The sequence below is a fragment of the Ambystoma mexicanum genome, chromosome 1q, assembly GCF_040938575.1.
Source record: "Ambystoma mexicanum isolate Mex_15411 chromosome 1q, UKY_AmexF1_1, whole genome shotgun sequence".
NCBI classification, from domain to species: Eukaryota; Metazoa; Chordata; class Amphibia; order Caudata; family Ambystomatidae; genus Ambystoma; species Ambystoma mexicanum.
In genome coordinates, this window is record NC_090922.1 from 1,126,357,137 (window position 1) to 1,126,376,858 (window position 19,722).

General features: G+C 44.1%; 1 protein-coding gene across 3 annotated transcripts in view; it reads left to right on the plus strand.

Moving 5' to 3' along the window:
- VAV3 (vav guanine nucleotide exchange factor 3) overlaps positions 1–19,722 on the plus strand; it is a 1,781,337-nt gene that overhangs the window by 810,803 nt on the left and 950,812 nt on the right. For all 3 annotated transcript variants that reach the window (XM_069641873.1, XM_069641875.1, XM_069641874.1), the window contains exon 12: positions 13,950–14,036. In XM_069641873.1, the coding sequence (XP_069497974.1) occupies positions 13,950–14,036 (87 nt within the window). The remainder of the gene's footprint in view (positions 1–13,949; positions 14,037–19,722) is intronic.

Sequence of the window (19,722 nt, forward strand, 5' to 3'; positions counted from 1 at the left end):
TACACCTAGAGAAGCCTGCGCAAAAGAGAACACTCTGTGAGCTGCTGAAAGGTCATGTTTGACACTGTGAGTGTTGCATTGCTGGCCTTTCACTAAGACTCCGGGAGAGAGACTGTGGTGGATGGAACAAAGCCCAAAGGCATGAGAGTAGTTGAGAGGCCACAAAATAGAAGGCCAAGACCAAGCTGCAGGGAACTAATCAGACAAAATGAGCCACAGATCACAAGCAAAGTGGGAAACCCTTGACATGAGTCAAAGGAGGGTACACCACAAGGGCAACAGAAGCACCAATAAGATACAGAGTTCAGCATTCATTCATTAAAAAGCATTAAATGTGTGGACAAAAGAACTGTAATATGTGCGAAATGAGCTGCTTTTCAAGAACTGTAATAAGAATCGCAAAGCATCACGGTTGTGCAAAATAAAATTGAACCAATGAACTTGTCTCGGGAGGAAAGCTCAGGGGCGCAAGACACTCTCCTTAGAAGCAACACCTACGAAGTCTTCGAATTCTTCAACCCATTTGTGAAAACAGAAAAAGAATATCGAGGCTGAGTACCCCAAAAGGAAATACACCGAAAACGGGTTACAAAGGAACATACAAAGTACTTTATTCTATACTGAATTCAATTACAAAAACAGTGCAAAATCAGATAGCTATCGGCCCTCAGTACAACACAACGAACTCCAGCGTGGTTCAGTGTGTTCAGTGAGAGACACTGTGCATTAGAATGCATTCGCTTTTTATACATTTTGTGGGCGCGATGCCCAGCCCCACTTTGGGTTAATATTCCTTTTAATATATCAACGATCTAGGGTTCGTGCCAAGTCTCAAATAACCGCATATAACTAGTTTGCCTTTAATACATGTATCACATGTATCAACAAGCGTTTGCAATAGCTGTGTATTTTAAAGTTTTCCATGCAGGCCTTCTTAAACATTAATACAATGTAGTTAAACAGATGTTCTTTGTTCAGTATTTGAATACATTGGGCCTCATTCCGAGTACGGCGCTAACCAATGGCGCTATTAACACCTTGGTTGATGCGTACCCGGACCGGCAGCGCCTTGGTGGATGGCGGAATTACCGCCCCATTCCAAGGTTGGCGGGGCGGTAATTCCCCATTCACCAAGGCTCTTCCCCATTCCCAAATGAGCCCCCATAGGGCTCAATGGGAATGGGGAAGATGCAAATAACGGTGACCGTTCATTACGGTCACCGTTATTGGCTTGGAGGCCCCTTTGCGCCCTCGACTTTAACACCTGCTCAAAGCAGGCGTTAAGGGCGAGGGCGCAAAGGGAACTCGGAGTATGGCGGTAAGGGATCACCGCCACCGGTCTCGTTACCGGTGGCCGGTATCCCTTACCGCCATACTCGGAATGAGGCCCATTGTCTCGACATATGCTTGTGGATTAGTTTTCATTGCACGAGTAATCCTTCTACACATAGGTCAGTGAAGGACAAGGTCTCAGTTCATGACCTCAACAAGTGGCCTGCAGGCAGATTACACATTAGCTATGTACAGAGGTCAAGACGGCCATGTTGTATTTTGCAATGACATCGTCCACCATTTTAGCTCACAGGGTGACTTTTACACAACGAATCCTAAAATGGCGGTTTGACCTAAAATAGCGGCCTACATGGATTTAAGGTCAGGACCTTGCAACACAGATTTCTTTCGCAAGCGACTTTCGAGCAGCTTGGCGTAGGCCAATATTAGATATATTTATTACAATAGGAGGCACGATATACTTTCTATATCGACAAACCCTCCTTTTGGCCTATGCCAAGTGCTAAACCTATTTTGGATCTCCTTGCAAATAACTCCATGCATCATTGTCCATGCAGCCTGAATCACTATCAGAAATATCTATTGCCATTAGGTCTTTTGCTAAAATATCCTTCAATACGTATTCTTTGGCAGTCTTATCTGGGGCATATACTTTATGTCCTATCTCTTGTGCGCAACATCCCCCTAGTATCGAACACATACCAGGCAGACACTGAATACAACAACAAAGAAATAACAGTATTCCCAAAATAATCAAAAGACCGAAAGCAACTTCCAACCCCAAGACCGCAAGAAGTCCCAGAACCAAGCGCTTAGATCCCAGTTTCCCTCGGGAACATGCACTTCAGAACTAAGGACGTGCAGATTTTGTATTGCCTTGAAGATAGTTGGGGAGGAATCTGGTACGAAAACACAGCAAGCGGACCCCACTAATTTGCATACTCTACCACGCTCAGCTAGAATGACATCTAATGCCATTCGATTTTGAAGTGCTACTAATCTTATCGCCTTTTGTTCTAATGTCATATTATAGTGTATGTCCATGGTTCGGTTGATGGTTCTCTCCAGTACTCTCGCTAGTTTTCTGATATCTTCTGAGTTCGCTATCTGCCCCCAAAATGGCACAACTGATTTTGCTATATCTCCCAATACTTGTGCCGGGGTGTCACCATTCTCATCCCGCCGTGGACGAGCCTTCGAAACTTCTTTTGTACTAGCTATAAACACCCCAGGTAACAGGATCCCTAAATAACAGGTTCCCTGCCAATCCCTGGGCAAACATGGGAATGCTACATTACCGCAGACAAAGTAGGTAGGTTCGCCTACATACAAAGGTCTGTTCTCTCCAGTCAAATTTGCAACGTTGGCACAACCTAAAAATGTTCCCATTGACTGAGTTCCATTCCTCTGTATGCAAAAAAAACTGAATCTGGGCTGTGGTTAACAGTGTAAGAAGGGGGCATGGCATCCTTATTGCCTATTGGAGCCTTTTTAAAAGAAATCAAAGATTGGAAAGGAGGAGACAGTTTGTCAGAAGGCCTAATAGAAGCAACATTCGGTTTACTCCTATTTGCAAAAAGCAAGCATCCCAGGGGAGTCAGAACACGTTTCTCAAAACTATTCAAATTGGTGCCATCAAAGTTCCGAGATGCTATCATTCCATCGGCCAAAGAACAGTGCTCTAAGAGAAGCATAGCAAGCAGTGGTCAACGGTAAGGGATGAATATACCAACCTAGCCCCTTATCCCCGTGTTGTGGTAAATGTGAGCAGACCCAGCAATTGGATTTATTAAAAATGGCATGTGTAGCATTCATGATAAGTAGTAGAGTGTTATTATGGTACCTTTCTCTGTGCTGTGAATCTCTAGGAGACAAAGTATGCAAATGTACAAAAGGTGTAGGAACAGTGGGTACATTTTCAGTCGGCAGCAAAGACTCTAAAGGATGAGTTTCTTCAAAGTACCAAAGGCCTAAGACAGTGACTATTATAAAACCAAATATTATCATAAAAACACAGCAATATATTTTCGGGGCCCAGGCATTCTGTCTACTGTCCCGGCTGGTCACCCGTTCATTTACAAGTCCAATACGAGCAGTGGCGGTAGCAGGCATTGTAGTCTTTGGTTGGAAACCCCAATGTTCACTGCTGGCGACCCCTCGATCACGCGACTTCTTAGTCCTTACACAACCCTAGCCAACAGAATCCCCTTTTCTCAAATTTGGGCAAAAAGCAAGCCCTCGATGACTCTTTTCCTTCTCCGAATGCACAGCCGAACCGTGCCGTAAGTCTATCTTCGTGGTCGCAAGTTGTATCGTACTTTTCCTGGTACTGATTGATCTGGAAACAACATGTCGTCACTTCCTGCTGGAAGCAACGTGTCAGAGGCAAGTGAGGAGGCTGAATTTGAAACAGCCGTCTCCGGGTGCAACATATGCGGAGAGTGTGGAGACAAAATGGCAGCTTCCCCAAGCCTCCTGGGCTCAGAGATATTCTCTGACACACTCTCAGATCTGCTTACTGCTTTGGGATCATTGGTTGCAGTATCAGCGAGGGGTTCCGTTTCTTCTGTAACGTGTGGCCAAGGGCGAGGAAGTTTCTTGATGTGTGACACGTGGATCCAGTTCTTTCGCCCAGCTACCCGCACCGGAATGGCCCACGCCAGCGAGACGCGAGGCAGGAGGTGCGCTCAAATGATTTGACGAGCACCCAGCTCCCAGGTCGTATGCCGTGGCCCGGGCCCTCGTATCGCACAGGTAAAGCTTCTCGTACCTGGTGGTAAATCAAATACAGGTTTTTAGTCAATTGGCTATAATAATCTGAAAGTAGTACATTTTCAACATTCTTTAAATTTCGGCATTTTGGAAGATTCCAGATATTGGCAGGTCTCCCCATTACCACCTCAAATGGAGAGAGACCAGTCTTAGTTTGAGGGGTTGTACGCATGGCTAGTAACATGACCGGTAAGGCGTCCGGCCATTTTAGTTTGGTGCCGGCACACGTCTTAGCGAGCTTGTCCTTGATGATACCGTTGTGTCTTTCTACTAGTCCGGCACTCTGAGGATGTCTGGCCGAGTGGAACCGTTTGTCAATTCGTAACGCTGTACATATCTGTAGGATTACAGCGGCGGACCATTGTCCGACCAGATAACTCTCGGCAAAACAAACCGGGGGAAGTACTCCTTTAACATGGTTTTCGCAGTGGCCATGGCTGTAGCATCTTTAACAGGATAAGCCTAAACCCATTTACTAAAGGCACAAATGACTACAAGGACATACTTTAAATTGTTACAACATTCCATTTCAATGAAATCAAAGTGAATAACCTCGAAGGAGACAGAAGGTGGGCCAAAACTTCCCCTTGGAGTTGATGTCCCGTTTCCCACATTGTGTTGTAGGCAAAACATGCAGTTCTGGACGTAGTGCTGGGCAATTTTCGAAATCTTGTCATTTGCCCAAACTTTTTCTAACATTTTCGTGACCTGCTGGGCACAAACATGTGTAGGGCTGTGTGCCATTACAACCGTCATCATGACATAGGCGTCAGATAACAGCGATTTTCCTTCGACCATGTCCACCCAACACCCATCATCATCAAGTTTTCCCAAGCCTTCAGCCCACCTCTTAGACTCTTCCATCGTGGCATCAGCTTGGATATCCCATACAGACCCAACACCCTCATCCATTACATAGGCATCTACAGTCTCCCTCGCAACATACATTTCCGTGAAAAGATCTATGGCAGTTTGTCTAGCTATCTGATCAGCGAAAGCGTGCCCTTTTCCAATATCATCCACAATCTTTCGATGTGCTGCACATTTCATAACTGCTAACTGAGTAGGGAGTGCAAGCGCTGAGAGTAGTTGCACTATTAGGGAGCCATGTTGAATCTTGGTGCCATGCGAGGTTAGGAACCCTCTTTCTGACCAAAGTCTCCCAAAGTTGTGAACCAGCCCAAAGGCATACTGACTATCAGTATATATATATTTACTGCATGCCCTTCGGAGAGTTCACAAGCTCGGGTCAATGCTATATTCTCTGCGCCCTGCGCAGAATTATGCATAATTCTCTTAGTTTCCACAACCGTACTCAATTTAGTGATTGCATAAGCGGCTGTGGATGTACCATCCGGAAGTTTAAAGCAGGAGCCGTCACAAAATAGCTCTCCTTGCGGATTATCCAAAGGAGTATCTTTCAAATCATTTCTGCCCTTTGTTTCTTGTTCGGTCGTATACAAACAATCATGTGACTCTTCATCGCCGCAAGTAGTATCTTACGGAAAAGGTAGGAGTTCAGCCGGATTAAGGACATAACACCTCTTAATTTGAATGTGAGGAGCAAACAAGATCAATTCATATCTTGTCAACCGTGCAGAAGTGAGGTGTTGCATTTGAGTTCGGTTCAATAGAACATCTACAGAGTGAGGCACCATCAGGGTTAGATCATGGCCTAAAACCATTCCCTCACTCTGTTTTACAGACACGGCAGCAGCAGCGACAGCGCACAAACATCTTGACAAAGCGCATGCTACAGGATCAAGGGCGGAAGAATAGTAACCGCACGGCCCATTCTTCCCTCCATGTTCCTGCGTTAATACAGCCAAAGCACATCCATCACATTCATGCACAAACAATACAAAGGCCTTTTCATATTTTGGTGTGCCCAAAACTGGTGCAGAGCATAATGCAGTCTTAAGCAAGTCAAACGACTGCTGGTGTACCGCGTTCCATGGCAATGGCGAAGAAATGCCCTTCTTTGTCAAAGCCACCATCGGTTTGATCACTAGTGAGAAATTCGGGATCCACAACCTTCAGTAAGAAGCCATACCTATCAAGGACCTAACTTCCTTCTGTGTATTTGGGACAGACATGCCAGAAATATGTTTTATTCTTTCAGGTGTCAATCGTCTTCCCTCCTTTGACAGGAGATAGCCTAAATAGGCGACCTCCTGACAACAATATTGACATTTTTTAAGCAAAGCTTTGTGACCATGCTTAGCTAGATGAATAAGTAATAACACAGTGCCCTACTTACAGGCACTCTCAGAGTCAGCAGCTAGAAGCAAATCGTCAACGTACTGAAGCAAAGTACAGTTAGAGGGCAATTCAAGGGTATCAAGTTGTTCTTTCAAAGCCCTACTATAAATACTAGGACTCTCTGTGTACCTTGAGGTGCACGAGTAAATGTAAACGCGCGTCCCCCAAGGTAAACCCGAAGAAATATCTACTATCCTTGTGTATAGGAATACTAAAGAACGCATTCTTTAAGTCCACAACGCTAAAGTAAGTAGTTGTAGCTGGAATCATGGTTAGGATCGTCGTTACATCAGGCACAATTGGTGCCACAACTTTATTAATGGCACGTAAATCAATTATAAAATGGAATGGAATTACATTATCGCCTTTCTTGGACACGGGTAAAATCGGACTATCACACAAACTTCCTGGAATTTCTTCAATCACACCGCGATGTACAAAACCGGAAACAATACATTTCAAAGCTTGCTCGCCCTCAACCGAAATCTTATACTGGGGAATGCGTGGCAGCTCAATCCCGTGTTTCAAAACTATCTTAGCTGGCTCGATCTGTAAAACACAGACATCATTGTCGTCGACAGCCCACAAGCTCTCTGGTACATCAATGAATTCTGGAGGCAAAGGTTTAGTCAAAAATTGCGAGGCAGAAAATTGCTGTGGTGAAATCGTCAAGCGCACTCCATCAGAAGAACAATAAATCACTGCATTTAATTCTTTTAAAAAATTCAACCCCAGCAAGTTCTCTCCGCAATCTGAAGTCAACAGAAAAGGACACTGGTCCGTAAAGGGACCCAAAGAAATAGGTACCGGCATAGAAACCGGACAAACAACTGGCGTACCGGAAAACCCTACAGAAACATTGGTTTGCCCTGACAGTGGAATGTTTGGAACCCGTGAATGATCAAAGGAACACTTCTGTGCTCCGGTGTCTATCAAAAACTGATGTTTCCTATTTCCCACATTTCAACGTAGGGACCTTTCTGATTGACGGGAATTGGTGTAGGTTCCAAACCCTGCTTCGGGCAATCCTAACGAAACAGAATATCATCAAAAGGAAGCTCTTCAGATAAATATGCAGCGGAAGGATGATCAAATATATTCCTAGTGTCCGCACTCGCAGTCTGATTGTCCTGCGAAAAAGGTTGTTGAGGGTCCTGTGTAAACTGACCTCTACCAGGGCCCCCTACGCCTGGGCGACCTCTGGATCGCCTACCCATATTACCAAATGTATTATTCGACCTTTATTGAAGGAGGGGGCATTGTGCTCGCCAATGACCCTCTCGACGACAATAAGCACACTGATTAATATTCACAGGACCCAAGAGCACAGTCCCCTGTGGGACATACTGACCTCTAACCTGAGATTTACCCCTTCTGGGGCCCCTAAAAATTTGCTGCAATAGAACTTTAGTTTTTAAATCGCCTTTCCATTTTTCAATCCTATCTTTTTCATTATTGACACGGTTCTCATAGTACTGAGCCATGTGCAGTACTTCTGATTGTGATTTTGCCTGCCAAGCGCTCTGAGAAGACATAATCTGTGACTGGATGTCAGGCAGTAATCCACGTACATATTTCTCCACAAATAATCTTTTCCCAGACTCTGTGCCTAAGTCTTGTCCACTGAAATCTGAGAATACCTGTTCGAACCGATTAAAGAACTCGGTAGCTTCTTCAGACTTTTCTTGGACACAGGCCGTAAGCTTGTCCCAAATAATTCTCTTTTTGGGAATTATGGTTTTTAATTTAGCAATGATTCTATCAGGCAGAGTTAATATCACCTGTTGTGGTCTTTCGCCAGCTGGTCTTTCCCCATCGAGTCTAGTTATATTCGCCCATGTATCTCCCAACCCGGGTACATCGTCAATAGTTCTAACTTGTTTCCATAAATCTATGGGCAGGAGTACAGGAAACAACAAATCAATGTCACCTAAGGTGAACACTGAGGATTGCAAAACAGATTCCATCTCTTTATAGAACCCTGTCGGATTTTTCCTAATGTCAGGAATAGCCTGTCTAATAGTGTTCACTTCCTGCCGTGAAAACGGGACGTGAACAAACTGTGATACATAATGTGCAGGAATGTTCACAGCGAGTATACCCTGTGCAGCATCGGCCGCAACCTCAACCTTCGGGACAAATGTCGGAGGAACCTCTCTCATAGGCAACTGAGATGTAGGCAACTCCGAACGCTTACTAAGCAACAGAGCCAAGTCGAGCGCTAAAGCAGTCGAAGAAGTGTCAAGTGAAAAAGCTCTCTTATGAATGCTCAATAACTCTGTGGGACAACTAATCTTCCTTTTTACACATTCATCCTGCAGGTACTCTACCATTACCTGTATCACTTTCCTCTGCATTTCCAACGTATATTGACTATATGTGTCATATACCTCAACTGGAGTTATTGATATGTCTGAAATCCATCTAATCGCATCTTTCTTACAAATTCGCATTTCCTCCGATATCGGTTTACGACACGGAAGGAACCGTTTCTGTACATACATATTTTCCTCTTCATCATCCTCATTCTGTATCTTTTCTAACTCCTTTCTATACCCAAATAACCTCTCGACATGCTCATTTACCTTCTCCACAGTGTCTCTGGAAAGTGCTAGAGTATTTAGATCCCTCAACCCTTGCGGAACATCTGTATTATTTAATCTTCCCCACATTATACATAACTGAATCCCTAAACCTTCAATAAAAACATTTTCTCAGGAAAATTATCCGTATTACAAAGTGTGGCAAAAACACTAGCTTGATCATCCTTCTCCATACAATGCTTAGCCCATGCAATTAACTCATGTTTCTTCTCCGGCGGTACAGTATTGCGAAGGCACCAGGCCTTCGTTCATTTAATATTTCGTCAATAAACTCATCAGAAATATGAAGATCTTTAGAAGGATAGATTTTCTGAATTCCAAGTGAGAAAGCCCTATCCATATTATTAGTCGCCTCGCTTTTTCGGGATTCGTTTTGTGACGTGCATGTTTCTCTCTACCTTTAAGTTGTTGCAACGCTTCTTTTTTCCAATTCTGCAAAACATCAAATGCTGCCGGTCCAGTCTTTTTCTTTAACAAGACTGACTCCAAATATTCAATGCGAGGGATCCCAAAACTACCATTGATTGGCCACTGAAGTTCAGAGGCATGTCTGGTTTGTCTGTGCCAAATATCATTAAATACTTTACTTCCAATGCCGTACTTACAGTACATAGTACATGCCGGTGAACCCTCCTGTGGTGCGGGACGGCGAAATTCCAACGATTGTCTATCACTGCGGAATAATGCCCTAAAGCAGGTAGACAATTTCCCAGGCATATCTCAAATTCTTGGTGTTACCTGGTCAATAATTGCGTCTGCAGATACAATGTGCCAAAATTCAATTTGTCAGGGTTAAATTAAGAATTGGGTCATGACTCACCTGACCAAACCTAAGGAGGACCGATCGGTACTTCTAAGAATCTTACCTAACTAATCTTACCTCGTGTATGGTGATTTCGGCAAATCTGCCTGCCTCGATAAGTTGACCCTCGTCAAGATGCCGTCTCAGACCACAAGCTAATTGTCCAGAGATCGGGTCGTGCAGCGCTGCTGAGGTGTCGTGTCTCATCCAGGGGCCCGTTTATGTCACACCGTCCGATCCCGGTCCGATAGCGTGTTTCAACCTTCAACAATCCGGCATCAATCTTGAGGGTCCCTATTCGGGCACCAACTTTGAAAACAGAAAAAGAATATTGAGGCTGAATACCCCAAAAGGAAATACACTGAACACGGGTTACAAAGGAACATACAAAGCACTTTATTCTATACTGAATCCAATTACAAAAACAGTGCAAAGTCAGATAGCTATCGGCCCTCAGTACAACACAACAAACTCCAGCGTGGTTCAGTGTGTTCAGTGAGAGACGCTGTACATTAGAATGCATTTGCTTTTTATATATTTTGTGGGCGCGATGCCCAGCCCCACTTCGGGTTAATATTCCTTTTAATATATCACCGATCTAGGGTTCGTGCCAAGTCTCAAATAACTGCAAATAACTGGTTTGCCTTTAATACATTTATCAACAAGCGTATGCAATAGCTGTGTATTTTAAAGTTGTACTTGCATGCCTTCTTAAACATTAATACAACATAGTTAAACAGATGTTCTTTGTTCAGTATTTGAATACATTGTCTCGAAATATACTCGTTGATTCGTTTTCATTGCACGAGTAATCCTCCTACACATAGGTCAGTGAAGGACAAGGTCTCAGTTCATGACCTCAACAAGTGGCCTGCAGGCAGATTACACATTAGCTATGTACAGAGGTCAAGACGGCCATGTTGTATTTTGCAATGACATCGTCCACCATTTTAGCTCACAGGGTGACTTTTACACAACAAATCCTAAAATGGCGGTTTGACCTAAAATGGCGGCCTACATGGATTTAAGGTCAGGACCTTGCAACACAGATTTCTTTCGCAAGTTACTTTCAAGCAGCTTGGCGTAGGCCAATATTAGATATATTTATTACAATAGGAGGCACGATATACTTTCTATTTTGACACATTCTTCCCATCGTTGGCCTTGGTCATGGTGAGGGTTGCGCGTAAACGGGCTTGGTCTCCTCATGAGGCTGGCATGCGAGGTAAGGCTGGCATTGGCAGTGGGGGGTGTCCCTGCATCTGCAGCTGCCTGTGCTGTGGCGGCCTGGGTTGGGTCAGTCATGATTACACCGTGGGTGGTGTTGGCTCTGTGGTAGGGTGGAGCTGTAAGGAGTATTCAAGTGGAGTTCCAATCCTGTGTCTCACGTGGAGATGTGTGTAGTACCACAGGACGTGGTGGTGGTACAGTGAGCCCTGTCCTTGTAAATGGGGGAAGGCTTGTGTGCTCCTCTGCTTTTCCGAGTGTTTGGCTCTTTTTCAGTCACTTTGGGGTGTAGCACTCTCTGTGGTGAGCGTGTTGCCTTCTTCCTTAGTGCCTTGTCGTGGTAGGGTAGATTTTGCTGTGGCTTATTTATGCTTTTTATGTTTCCTTGCTCACAACGTGTGGCTGAGAAGTGTAGTGATACAGGGCTGAGGAGCAGGCTGAGGAGCGTGGTAATGCGGACGTAATGATACGCTCTGGGGGCTTTCTGCTGCATTTCACAGTAAATGTATGTCTTGGGCGGGTACAGATCTGCACCTGGCTCTGTGTTCCTGCTCTGCTCTCTCTCTCCCCCGCCTTTGCTCTTCTTACTTGTGCTGCTGGTCGGTTCCGCAGTGCTCCGGTCCTCGGATCCTCTTGCAGGGTCGCTGGTTACGGTTCGGGGCAGCTCTGCTTCTCATTGCTGGCTCGTGGTCGGGCGGCGATGCTCTTTTGCTGCTGTGCTCGTCCGGTCTTCTCTGCTGTGGTCGGTGACCGCTTCACTCTCTCGGGGCTGTGGTTGCCGGGAACTTCTCTTCCTTCCTCCACGTTGCCTTTGGGCTCAGGGGCCCTCTTCGCTGGGCTCATGGGCCCCCCTCCTGTGCTCCTCCTCCACTGGTCACACAGGTCCTCCTTTTCTGCTGGGCTCACGGCCCCCCTCCTGGGCTCCTCCTCTGCTGGGCACACGGGCCCTCGGTTATTGCTGGGCTCACGGGCCCGCCTCCTGGGCTCCTCCTCTGTTGGGCACACGGGCCCTCCGTCACTGCTGCAGAGCGTGGGCTCTTATCGGCTTCGTCACCAGTTGTTGGGGTGAACTCGCTCACTCACTCACGCTGGGTCTCACCAAGAATGCCAGGAGCCACGTCTCGCATCAACCATCTTTATTCTTTTTCATATATCAACTGTCGTTCCCTTTCCATGTCCCTCCCCTTCCACCCTCCTCCCATCCTGGCGTGTGTGTTCCCTTAAAGGGGCTGTGTCCTTTATTCAGATACAGCACAGATCACGAGGAAAGTGGGAAACCCTTGACATGAGTCAAAGGAGGGTACACCACAAGGGCAACCGAAGCACCAATAAGATAAAGAGTTCTGCATTCATTCATTCAAAAGTGTTACAAGTGTGGACAAAAGAACTGTAATATGTGCAAAATGAGCTGCTTTTCAAGAACTGTAATAAGAATCGCAAAGCATCACGGTTGTGCAAAATAAAATTGAACCAATTAACTTGTCTCGGGATGAAAGCTCTGGGGCGCAAGACGCTCTCCTTTGAAGCAAGACGACGCAGAGCAAAACAGGTTCAATCCCCGGGTCCACGCTTAGAAACCTATGGGTATTAAGCGTGTTATATATAACCAATTACAATTTTAATAAGAAATCCAAAGTGTGACAAGTGGTGAAAAGATGATCGAACCAGGGAAGGAAATGCTGCCATCTAAGAACTACTGTGAGAATCCCAAACGAATATGTATAAAGAATATAAATACATGATAGATTAGAAAAGCCAGAATTCATGTTGGAATGTATGGAATCCCACAGAAATCAGCGAGAGTCTTGATTAGTCAACATAAATGAGGGATTGGACCTCGGCATCCAATAGATGGAGACATTCCAAAGCTAAACATTATTCCACAAGTGTGCCACGAGGGAATACATAGTTTAAAAGTCCCACATTTCAACAACACCACCTAATACCCTCCCATTTAAGATCAACTCTAGTTAAGAGCCAGAGAGCAAAGCACAAAGGGTATGCAGCGGCGCTGATGAGCAGCCAAGCAAGATGGTTGCTTGCCTGTAGACCTCTTTTCCACGGCAGCATCATTTATATCAGGATTCAACCGGTTGCTGCATAAATAGCAATCAATGTGAACCGGATAGTGGCGTTGGAGAGGCGGACAACAACAATCTGACTTGTGTCCCTCTGTCGCACCTGGAAACGGAGAACCAAGCGGGAGGCCTGTTGGGCCACCTGAAGAGATCTGGTGCACTACGGCACCATTGTGCCTGCCCACCGTGGCGCTGTGACTGTGCCTGCTGGACCACGGCCATTCAGCAGTGACACAGACACTGCAGCACCTGGAGGTAGACCGGTGGCTTGCAGGGATCTCCCAGCGGCACAAGTGGTGGCAGAGGTCGGCCGGAGACGAGCACACCAAAGTACGATCCTTTCTTGCTGTTGGCCTGGTGGGAGAGGGTGGCCTGGCACGGACCATGGGCGCCAGGTGGTGGGGGCCCTGTCAACATTAGGTGACTGTAAACAATCCTGTAACCATCAGAGAACCTCCATTAGTTGGGACCCCCTGTGGCTGTAGCGCTGGGTGGGGCAGAACGTGACATCAGCATGGAGACCCCCTGCCACCGGAGAACCACATAGGTGTACCTCTTGCAGTGAACAGTGAGGTGGCCTGCTGGGCCAGACCACAGAGGCCACAGGGTCCCTCTAGTAAGATATCCTCAATTTCCACTGATATTGCCCATACAATCAAGGATCAGCTGAGTTCTGGTTGGCACGGGGGCTGCGGTTGGGGAGTGGTAGGTGGGGGTTCACTGCCTATGCCCATGTTTACGGTGACCCATCTAATCCCTTCTGTCACATTTCTGGCAAGGTTAGAATTGTTTAAAATTTCTATTATAAGTGAGGAATGAATGCACCCATACTCTGATCCTTCGAATACACATATGTTTAATAAATGACCACAGTTGTATTTACTCCCTGAAACATGCTTTCTTGTGTTGCAGGACTTGGCTCAGTATGTGAACGAAGTTAAACGAGACAACGAAACCCTCCGTGAAATTAGACAGTTTCAGCTGTCAATCGAGAACTTGGTAAGTCTTTTCCTGGAAAGGGCGTTTGCTGTCATGTTGCTCCAACAAAGCATTGTGCCGGCTGTAGGACGCAGTAGCGTATGTTGATTCAACAACGACAGATCTAAGAGTGTACGATATGGTGGGCTACCTTTCTGGGACATGCCGAGCCTCACTTCACACTTAAGATTGAGGAGGTCTGTGCGTATGAACTTCGGTTAGCATCATCTAGAGACTGTAGGATTTACATTTAGAAAGCATCGCATACAAACGTGTTACCTTGAAGAAAATGTGAATATCATAAGTTCGTTGGCCACACTCGTGTTCCCACAAAAATATTGTCTGAAAAATAGATTATATTAATAGTTTTTTAATCACCGGATGCCTCCGAGCTGCATGCACGCTATATAAATACTAAATAATAAATAAATAATTAAAATGGCAAATTTGATGCAATTTTGTGAACAAACATTTTCAATACCAAAAGCAATACAACTTTAATTCTAAATAAATCAACATAACTCCAGCACTACCACCTCCCCTGAGTTTATACCACCTCACCCCCCTGATTTCTCCCAAGAAGCATCCACCGCTGTAGCAAGGGAACCCCTCCTTCCCTCTGCCTCCCAAGGCCTTGCTCCACTTTCTCAGCTGCCTTGGCTCCATCTACACTATCACTCATTCATGAGGATCCCAACTTGCTCCACTGGTATTGGGGTGCACGCAGGGCCATTTTAAGCACTTTTGTGGCCCTGGGCACGGACATCCTTGGGGCCTCCCTCCACCAAACCAAACAAATTAAGGGATCAAGAATAATGATCGCACCCGCACCCCCACCCGTTGTGCTCACAACCTATAGGTTGATATGCTTTCTCGCAGCATAATAAGCACGTTTACTCCCTTTAAGTCCCCTTACCTTCTTCATTCTTGCTCTAATCAGAATGATAAACAAGTAGCATTTGAAGACCAACATTAGCAGTCTACGAATAGGTTACTGCATTAGTGCATACATGATAATTGTTATCAATAACATCCAGGAAGGTAAGCAGACTGTAGTATTAATGCAGGACCATATGTAAAAGGTACATGTCACCCATAATAGACGGAGAACTCACATTAGCTGCCTCACAGAATGCAAACGTGCTCATGCATGGATAGAGACAGCCAATTGGAAGGATGGAGAAAGCTGCACATACCGTAGCATGGATAGTGGATGCAGATTAGAAGCCACCAGGAAGGTGCCTTTATCCAGACAGACTGAGATTAGAAGTAGGATATGGTTTTCAAATAGCATTGCCATTAGATATCAAAGGAACAAATGCCTGTGGTGTGTGATATAAATATGCCCACTATTAAAGCGGAATCAACCCTATAGCCAGTGAAACCATGAATACGTCTTTTATCAAGATCATACCATGAGAAGGAAATCACTCTGAAGGGCTGACAATTTTGAAAGGTTTAGGGATGGCAATATAAGATTAAATGAGATGCTCAGGATCACACATTGGTTAAGGGCTGAAGGGGTGAAGCTGGGATTTGTGCCAACACTGCAATTTCTGCATTTGAACACTTTCTTTTCCAGTTCTTACCATTAACTAAAACAATCTCATTTTATAAAAATGGACTTGGAATGTACACAAATCATATTATTTACATGACCATTTTGAACAAAATATTATTGAAGGGTTCTATGCAAAATGGGAATGGTTCTAGCTTCATTCTCTCTATCATCAAGGGAAGTATATAAGTACCAGCATACCAATCGATGTGATTTAACAAAAGTAATCTGGGTTTGTCTTTTGTATTTTAAAGCTTTAAATACTTCCAAAACAATGGGTTGTGACATTTTCATTTATAAACGTGCATAAAAACCTTTGACCTTTACCAAAAAGCTAACCGTTTTTTGTGTCAAACAAGCAGACCTTGAAATATGCCTGCCTAAGGCCTGCAACATCTGGTCCGCTCTCTTCCGTCAACCACCCCTTCCGCTCATATGGTCTACATAAGAAGAAAGATCAAGTAATAGGCTAAACGATGCCAGAAGCATGCAAGAAGGCAAACCTGACAGAAGACAGCAAAGTAATGTAAAATATATTAGATGATTTGACCAGGATCACTGTATCGTCTGCTGGCAAAGCCAGGATACAAGCATTAATTATTTTGTTCCATAGAATTTGGATACTTATTCACCTCTTGGACTAACAGTTTATGCCATCGTTGGAGGCGATTGTCTAGGTTTTACAACATCTCATCTGAACAAACCAATTTCTAGACCTTCACCATACGGTTATAACTGACCTCAGACCTTTAGCATCTCTTGGAGTGACCATTTCAACAGTCCTCTGAGTGACCCTTGCTGTGGAGGTAGCGAATAATAGCGGAACAAATTACAAACTACCCATATTCAGCATATAGATTATGTATTCAGTGCAACTCACTATTTCTAATCTGAACACCACTCGACTATCTATTTTATTATTGGCAATTCATCAAGCAACAGAGGCCATTATACTGTATACTTCTTAGGTAGAGTATAGTGAACTCTTTCTATTCGCTTTGTTGAAATTACTAAGTAATAATTTACTAGGCTTTTAGCAAATTGGTTAGCTGTCAACAAACTGGTGCATAGATCTCCACTCTCCTAAGCCCACTGACGTCATTTTAAATAGGTTTGCCTGACATTATCTGCTGCCACCATATTTTATGTCTCCAAGATTAAGGGATACCTTTCAGCGTATGTCTCAGAGCAAAAGACTAACATTTAGTCACTCCATATCTTCCCAGTTCCAACTTTGTGACCCTTAAGGTTCTCAATGCATCTACATACTTGCTTCCTAACCTTGGATGCGTCCACCTCACCCCCAACTCATGATTATGACAAAACTCGGCCCCACTGTGGTCACCCCTCATGCTTATCCATCCTTTTGGGGTAAGCATGGGGATACAATTTGGGGAAGCTGGTAGGGGGACTTTCCAGCTTTCCTAGGTTTTAGCCGCATGCTCACCTTGTCCCATCACTAATGTACAGATTCCTGAACTATGTGCAGAAATCACGTGATGATTCCTGAACATATAGTTAATATAGAAAGGTTTGGTACCTCATGTGAAGTAATTAATTATCCATGCACTGCTTTGCCTAAACAATTCTGGTAATTCTTCAAGAACGGTATCCTTGCACCAATCCTGAATTGTTCACATCAGTCAACGCTATCATTGTTCCTACTTTAGTAATCTAAAAATCATCCTAATTTCACCATTGTATCAGTCTGGTTGGAAGTGTTTCTGGAAATGTATCTCAATTCCCATCTTCTAGGGATGCTAGTAGGACAACAAATGATGGTCTTCTCCACTATCCCTAACTAGCATCTGGACACCATCAATATGTACCTCAACGGCAGGATGATGATCCAGTGCAATACTGTTAATGATTTCAATCTGGCGACACACACCTTTGTCTCAGCAGCGCACAACTGAGATGCCTTTCTCCTTATTTTATGCAGATTCAATTTGAGATGGTACACAACTCGTATCACACCTCTTTTTAAAATACCCCACGTCACAACGGGTCATGAACCAGACTGATTTGTGAAATGCAATATTTATTTATTTATTTATTTATTTATTTATTTTAACTTCAAAAGAACTCAAGCAATTTTTAATTTGGGGCAGCAATCAAAATGGAATCAAGACACTTGGTTACCCTTCTCCTAAAACATATTAACAGAACAATTGATTAGGAGCACTTTTTGGTTTAGGAAATATAGCACCCAAGTTAAGATGTCCTCCTGCACTGTTCCCTCACCCACATATAATCAAATTCTGAGTTGATAGAAAGTAGCAGCAGGTAATCAGGAATAAGAGGCAGAAGACAGAACAAAAATCCTTAACAAAAGCCAAAAATAACACTTGAATTTCACAAAGAATGAATGTGTGGCTAAATTAGAATATACATATGTTGTATCACAATAGCATGTATGTTATATCACTGGCAATCACAAGGCATGGTATCAGCAAAAGGCAGACCATTCGAAAATGAGTGGAAAGATTAGAGGATGCTGCAGCCAAATGACACGTTGAACGGGGGAAATACTCTGATTTTGGGGCTCAGGGATAGATATATATCACAGGTACAATATAGAGGTGAAAATAGGTCTCTACCTATGAAACTGGATGAGATATGCAAGATATGAAAAGGGTCAATTTGAGTAAAATGAAGCTGTGAAATAGGAAAGGAAATCAGTTGTGACAAGAACAGTTTTACTTTAAACTAGAGTATTCAGACTAGACCACCGCAGATGGACACAGAAAGGTCCAAGGTTGATTTGCGAGTTCAACCCTGTCACCCCAGAGCCCAACCCTGGAAGAAACCAGTCTGATCACTCGAAATATGACTAATGGTTTTGGATTACACAATATAAAATTGAAAAGAGATGGCACAAGCACTTAAATGTTAAGGACAGGATACGAGGATAATTCTAACAGTTTCAACAAGTTACCGAGGTAAGATAGGAATGCTTAGGTAGTAGGATAGAGACAAGGTATGCTATGTATTTCTATGGGGTAGTGATTATACTCACAGTCCGCTTTTGAGTTTTGGGATTTTTGACCAGTCAACAGGGTCTGGTAACCACACGGCGGGCACGACTGGCAAAAGACAGCTGGGCAAAAGACAGCTGAGCAAGGTTTGGTCACTAGAAGGCACTGGTACCGCTGGACACAGTTAGTGGGCAAGCTGTTAGTGGGCAGCAAGCCAGGCTGGTTCAGGATGCGTCCCAAAAGAATACCACAGTTTTCCCCTTTGGTTATTTGGGATTTTAGTGGGATTTCAGAATTGAGGCCTTGCTGGGATAGGATCAGCAATGCTCTGGCCTTGTAGTTGTGATCAGCAAGATGGATAGAGCAGATCAGGAACGCAGCCCAGGAACTTCATGAAGAGTATGTGTTTGGAGTCTTGTCAGGGACTCTTATTTATAATGCATAGTGACATCATCAAGGTATATGGCTGGGCAGGCTTAACCAAGCCCACCTCTAACCGACTGGATTGGTGAGGGGTGCTAATCCCCGCCTCGCTCTCAACTGTTTGGATTTGAAGACAGAATGTTAGATTCATGATGTGATTTTTACAATGTTCAAAAACCTCCCACAGTTACTTTGGCTAAAATCCGATTTTTCCCAAAATGGTACATTCATACAGTTAAAGTCTCTTAAAAACTTACATACACAGGTTACATATTTTATGCAGACCATTCCACTCCAACTCTGAACTCTGTGAGACATTGTTTCACCCTTCTAACACCTTTTGGTAATTTTGAGTATGAAACATTAGGCCTAAAATTCTGTAACTTTATACACGTGTGTGGATTATCATAAGGGATGCAAGTATTAAAATTCACAATGGCATCATGGATACTTTCCTTATAATCTGCAAGTCTTTGCCATTTCTGTCCCCAAGGTGTCAGTGAATTCTACAATGTCACACATTATAAACCACAAAATCACTTTTAAACTGCAAGATTTTCACATGTTCACAAAGCCCTGCTGCAGAGATAAAAGTCTTTACATTTTTATTAATAAATAGTCTTTGGAAACAAATTCCAGTATTGTTCTCCATGTATGGGCATGCCTTTCCAAGTCTAGCCCCTCACCCCAGGTTGTCACAGAAATTTCCTTTGAAGCTTCCTTTAGAAATCATGAGGAAGTGTGACTT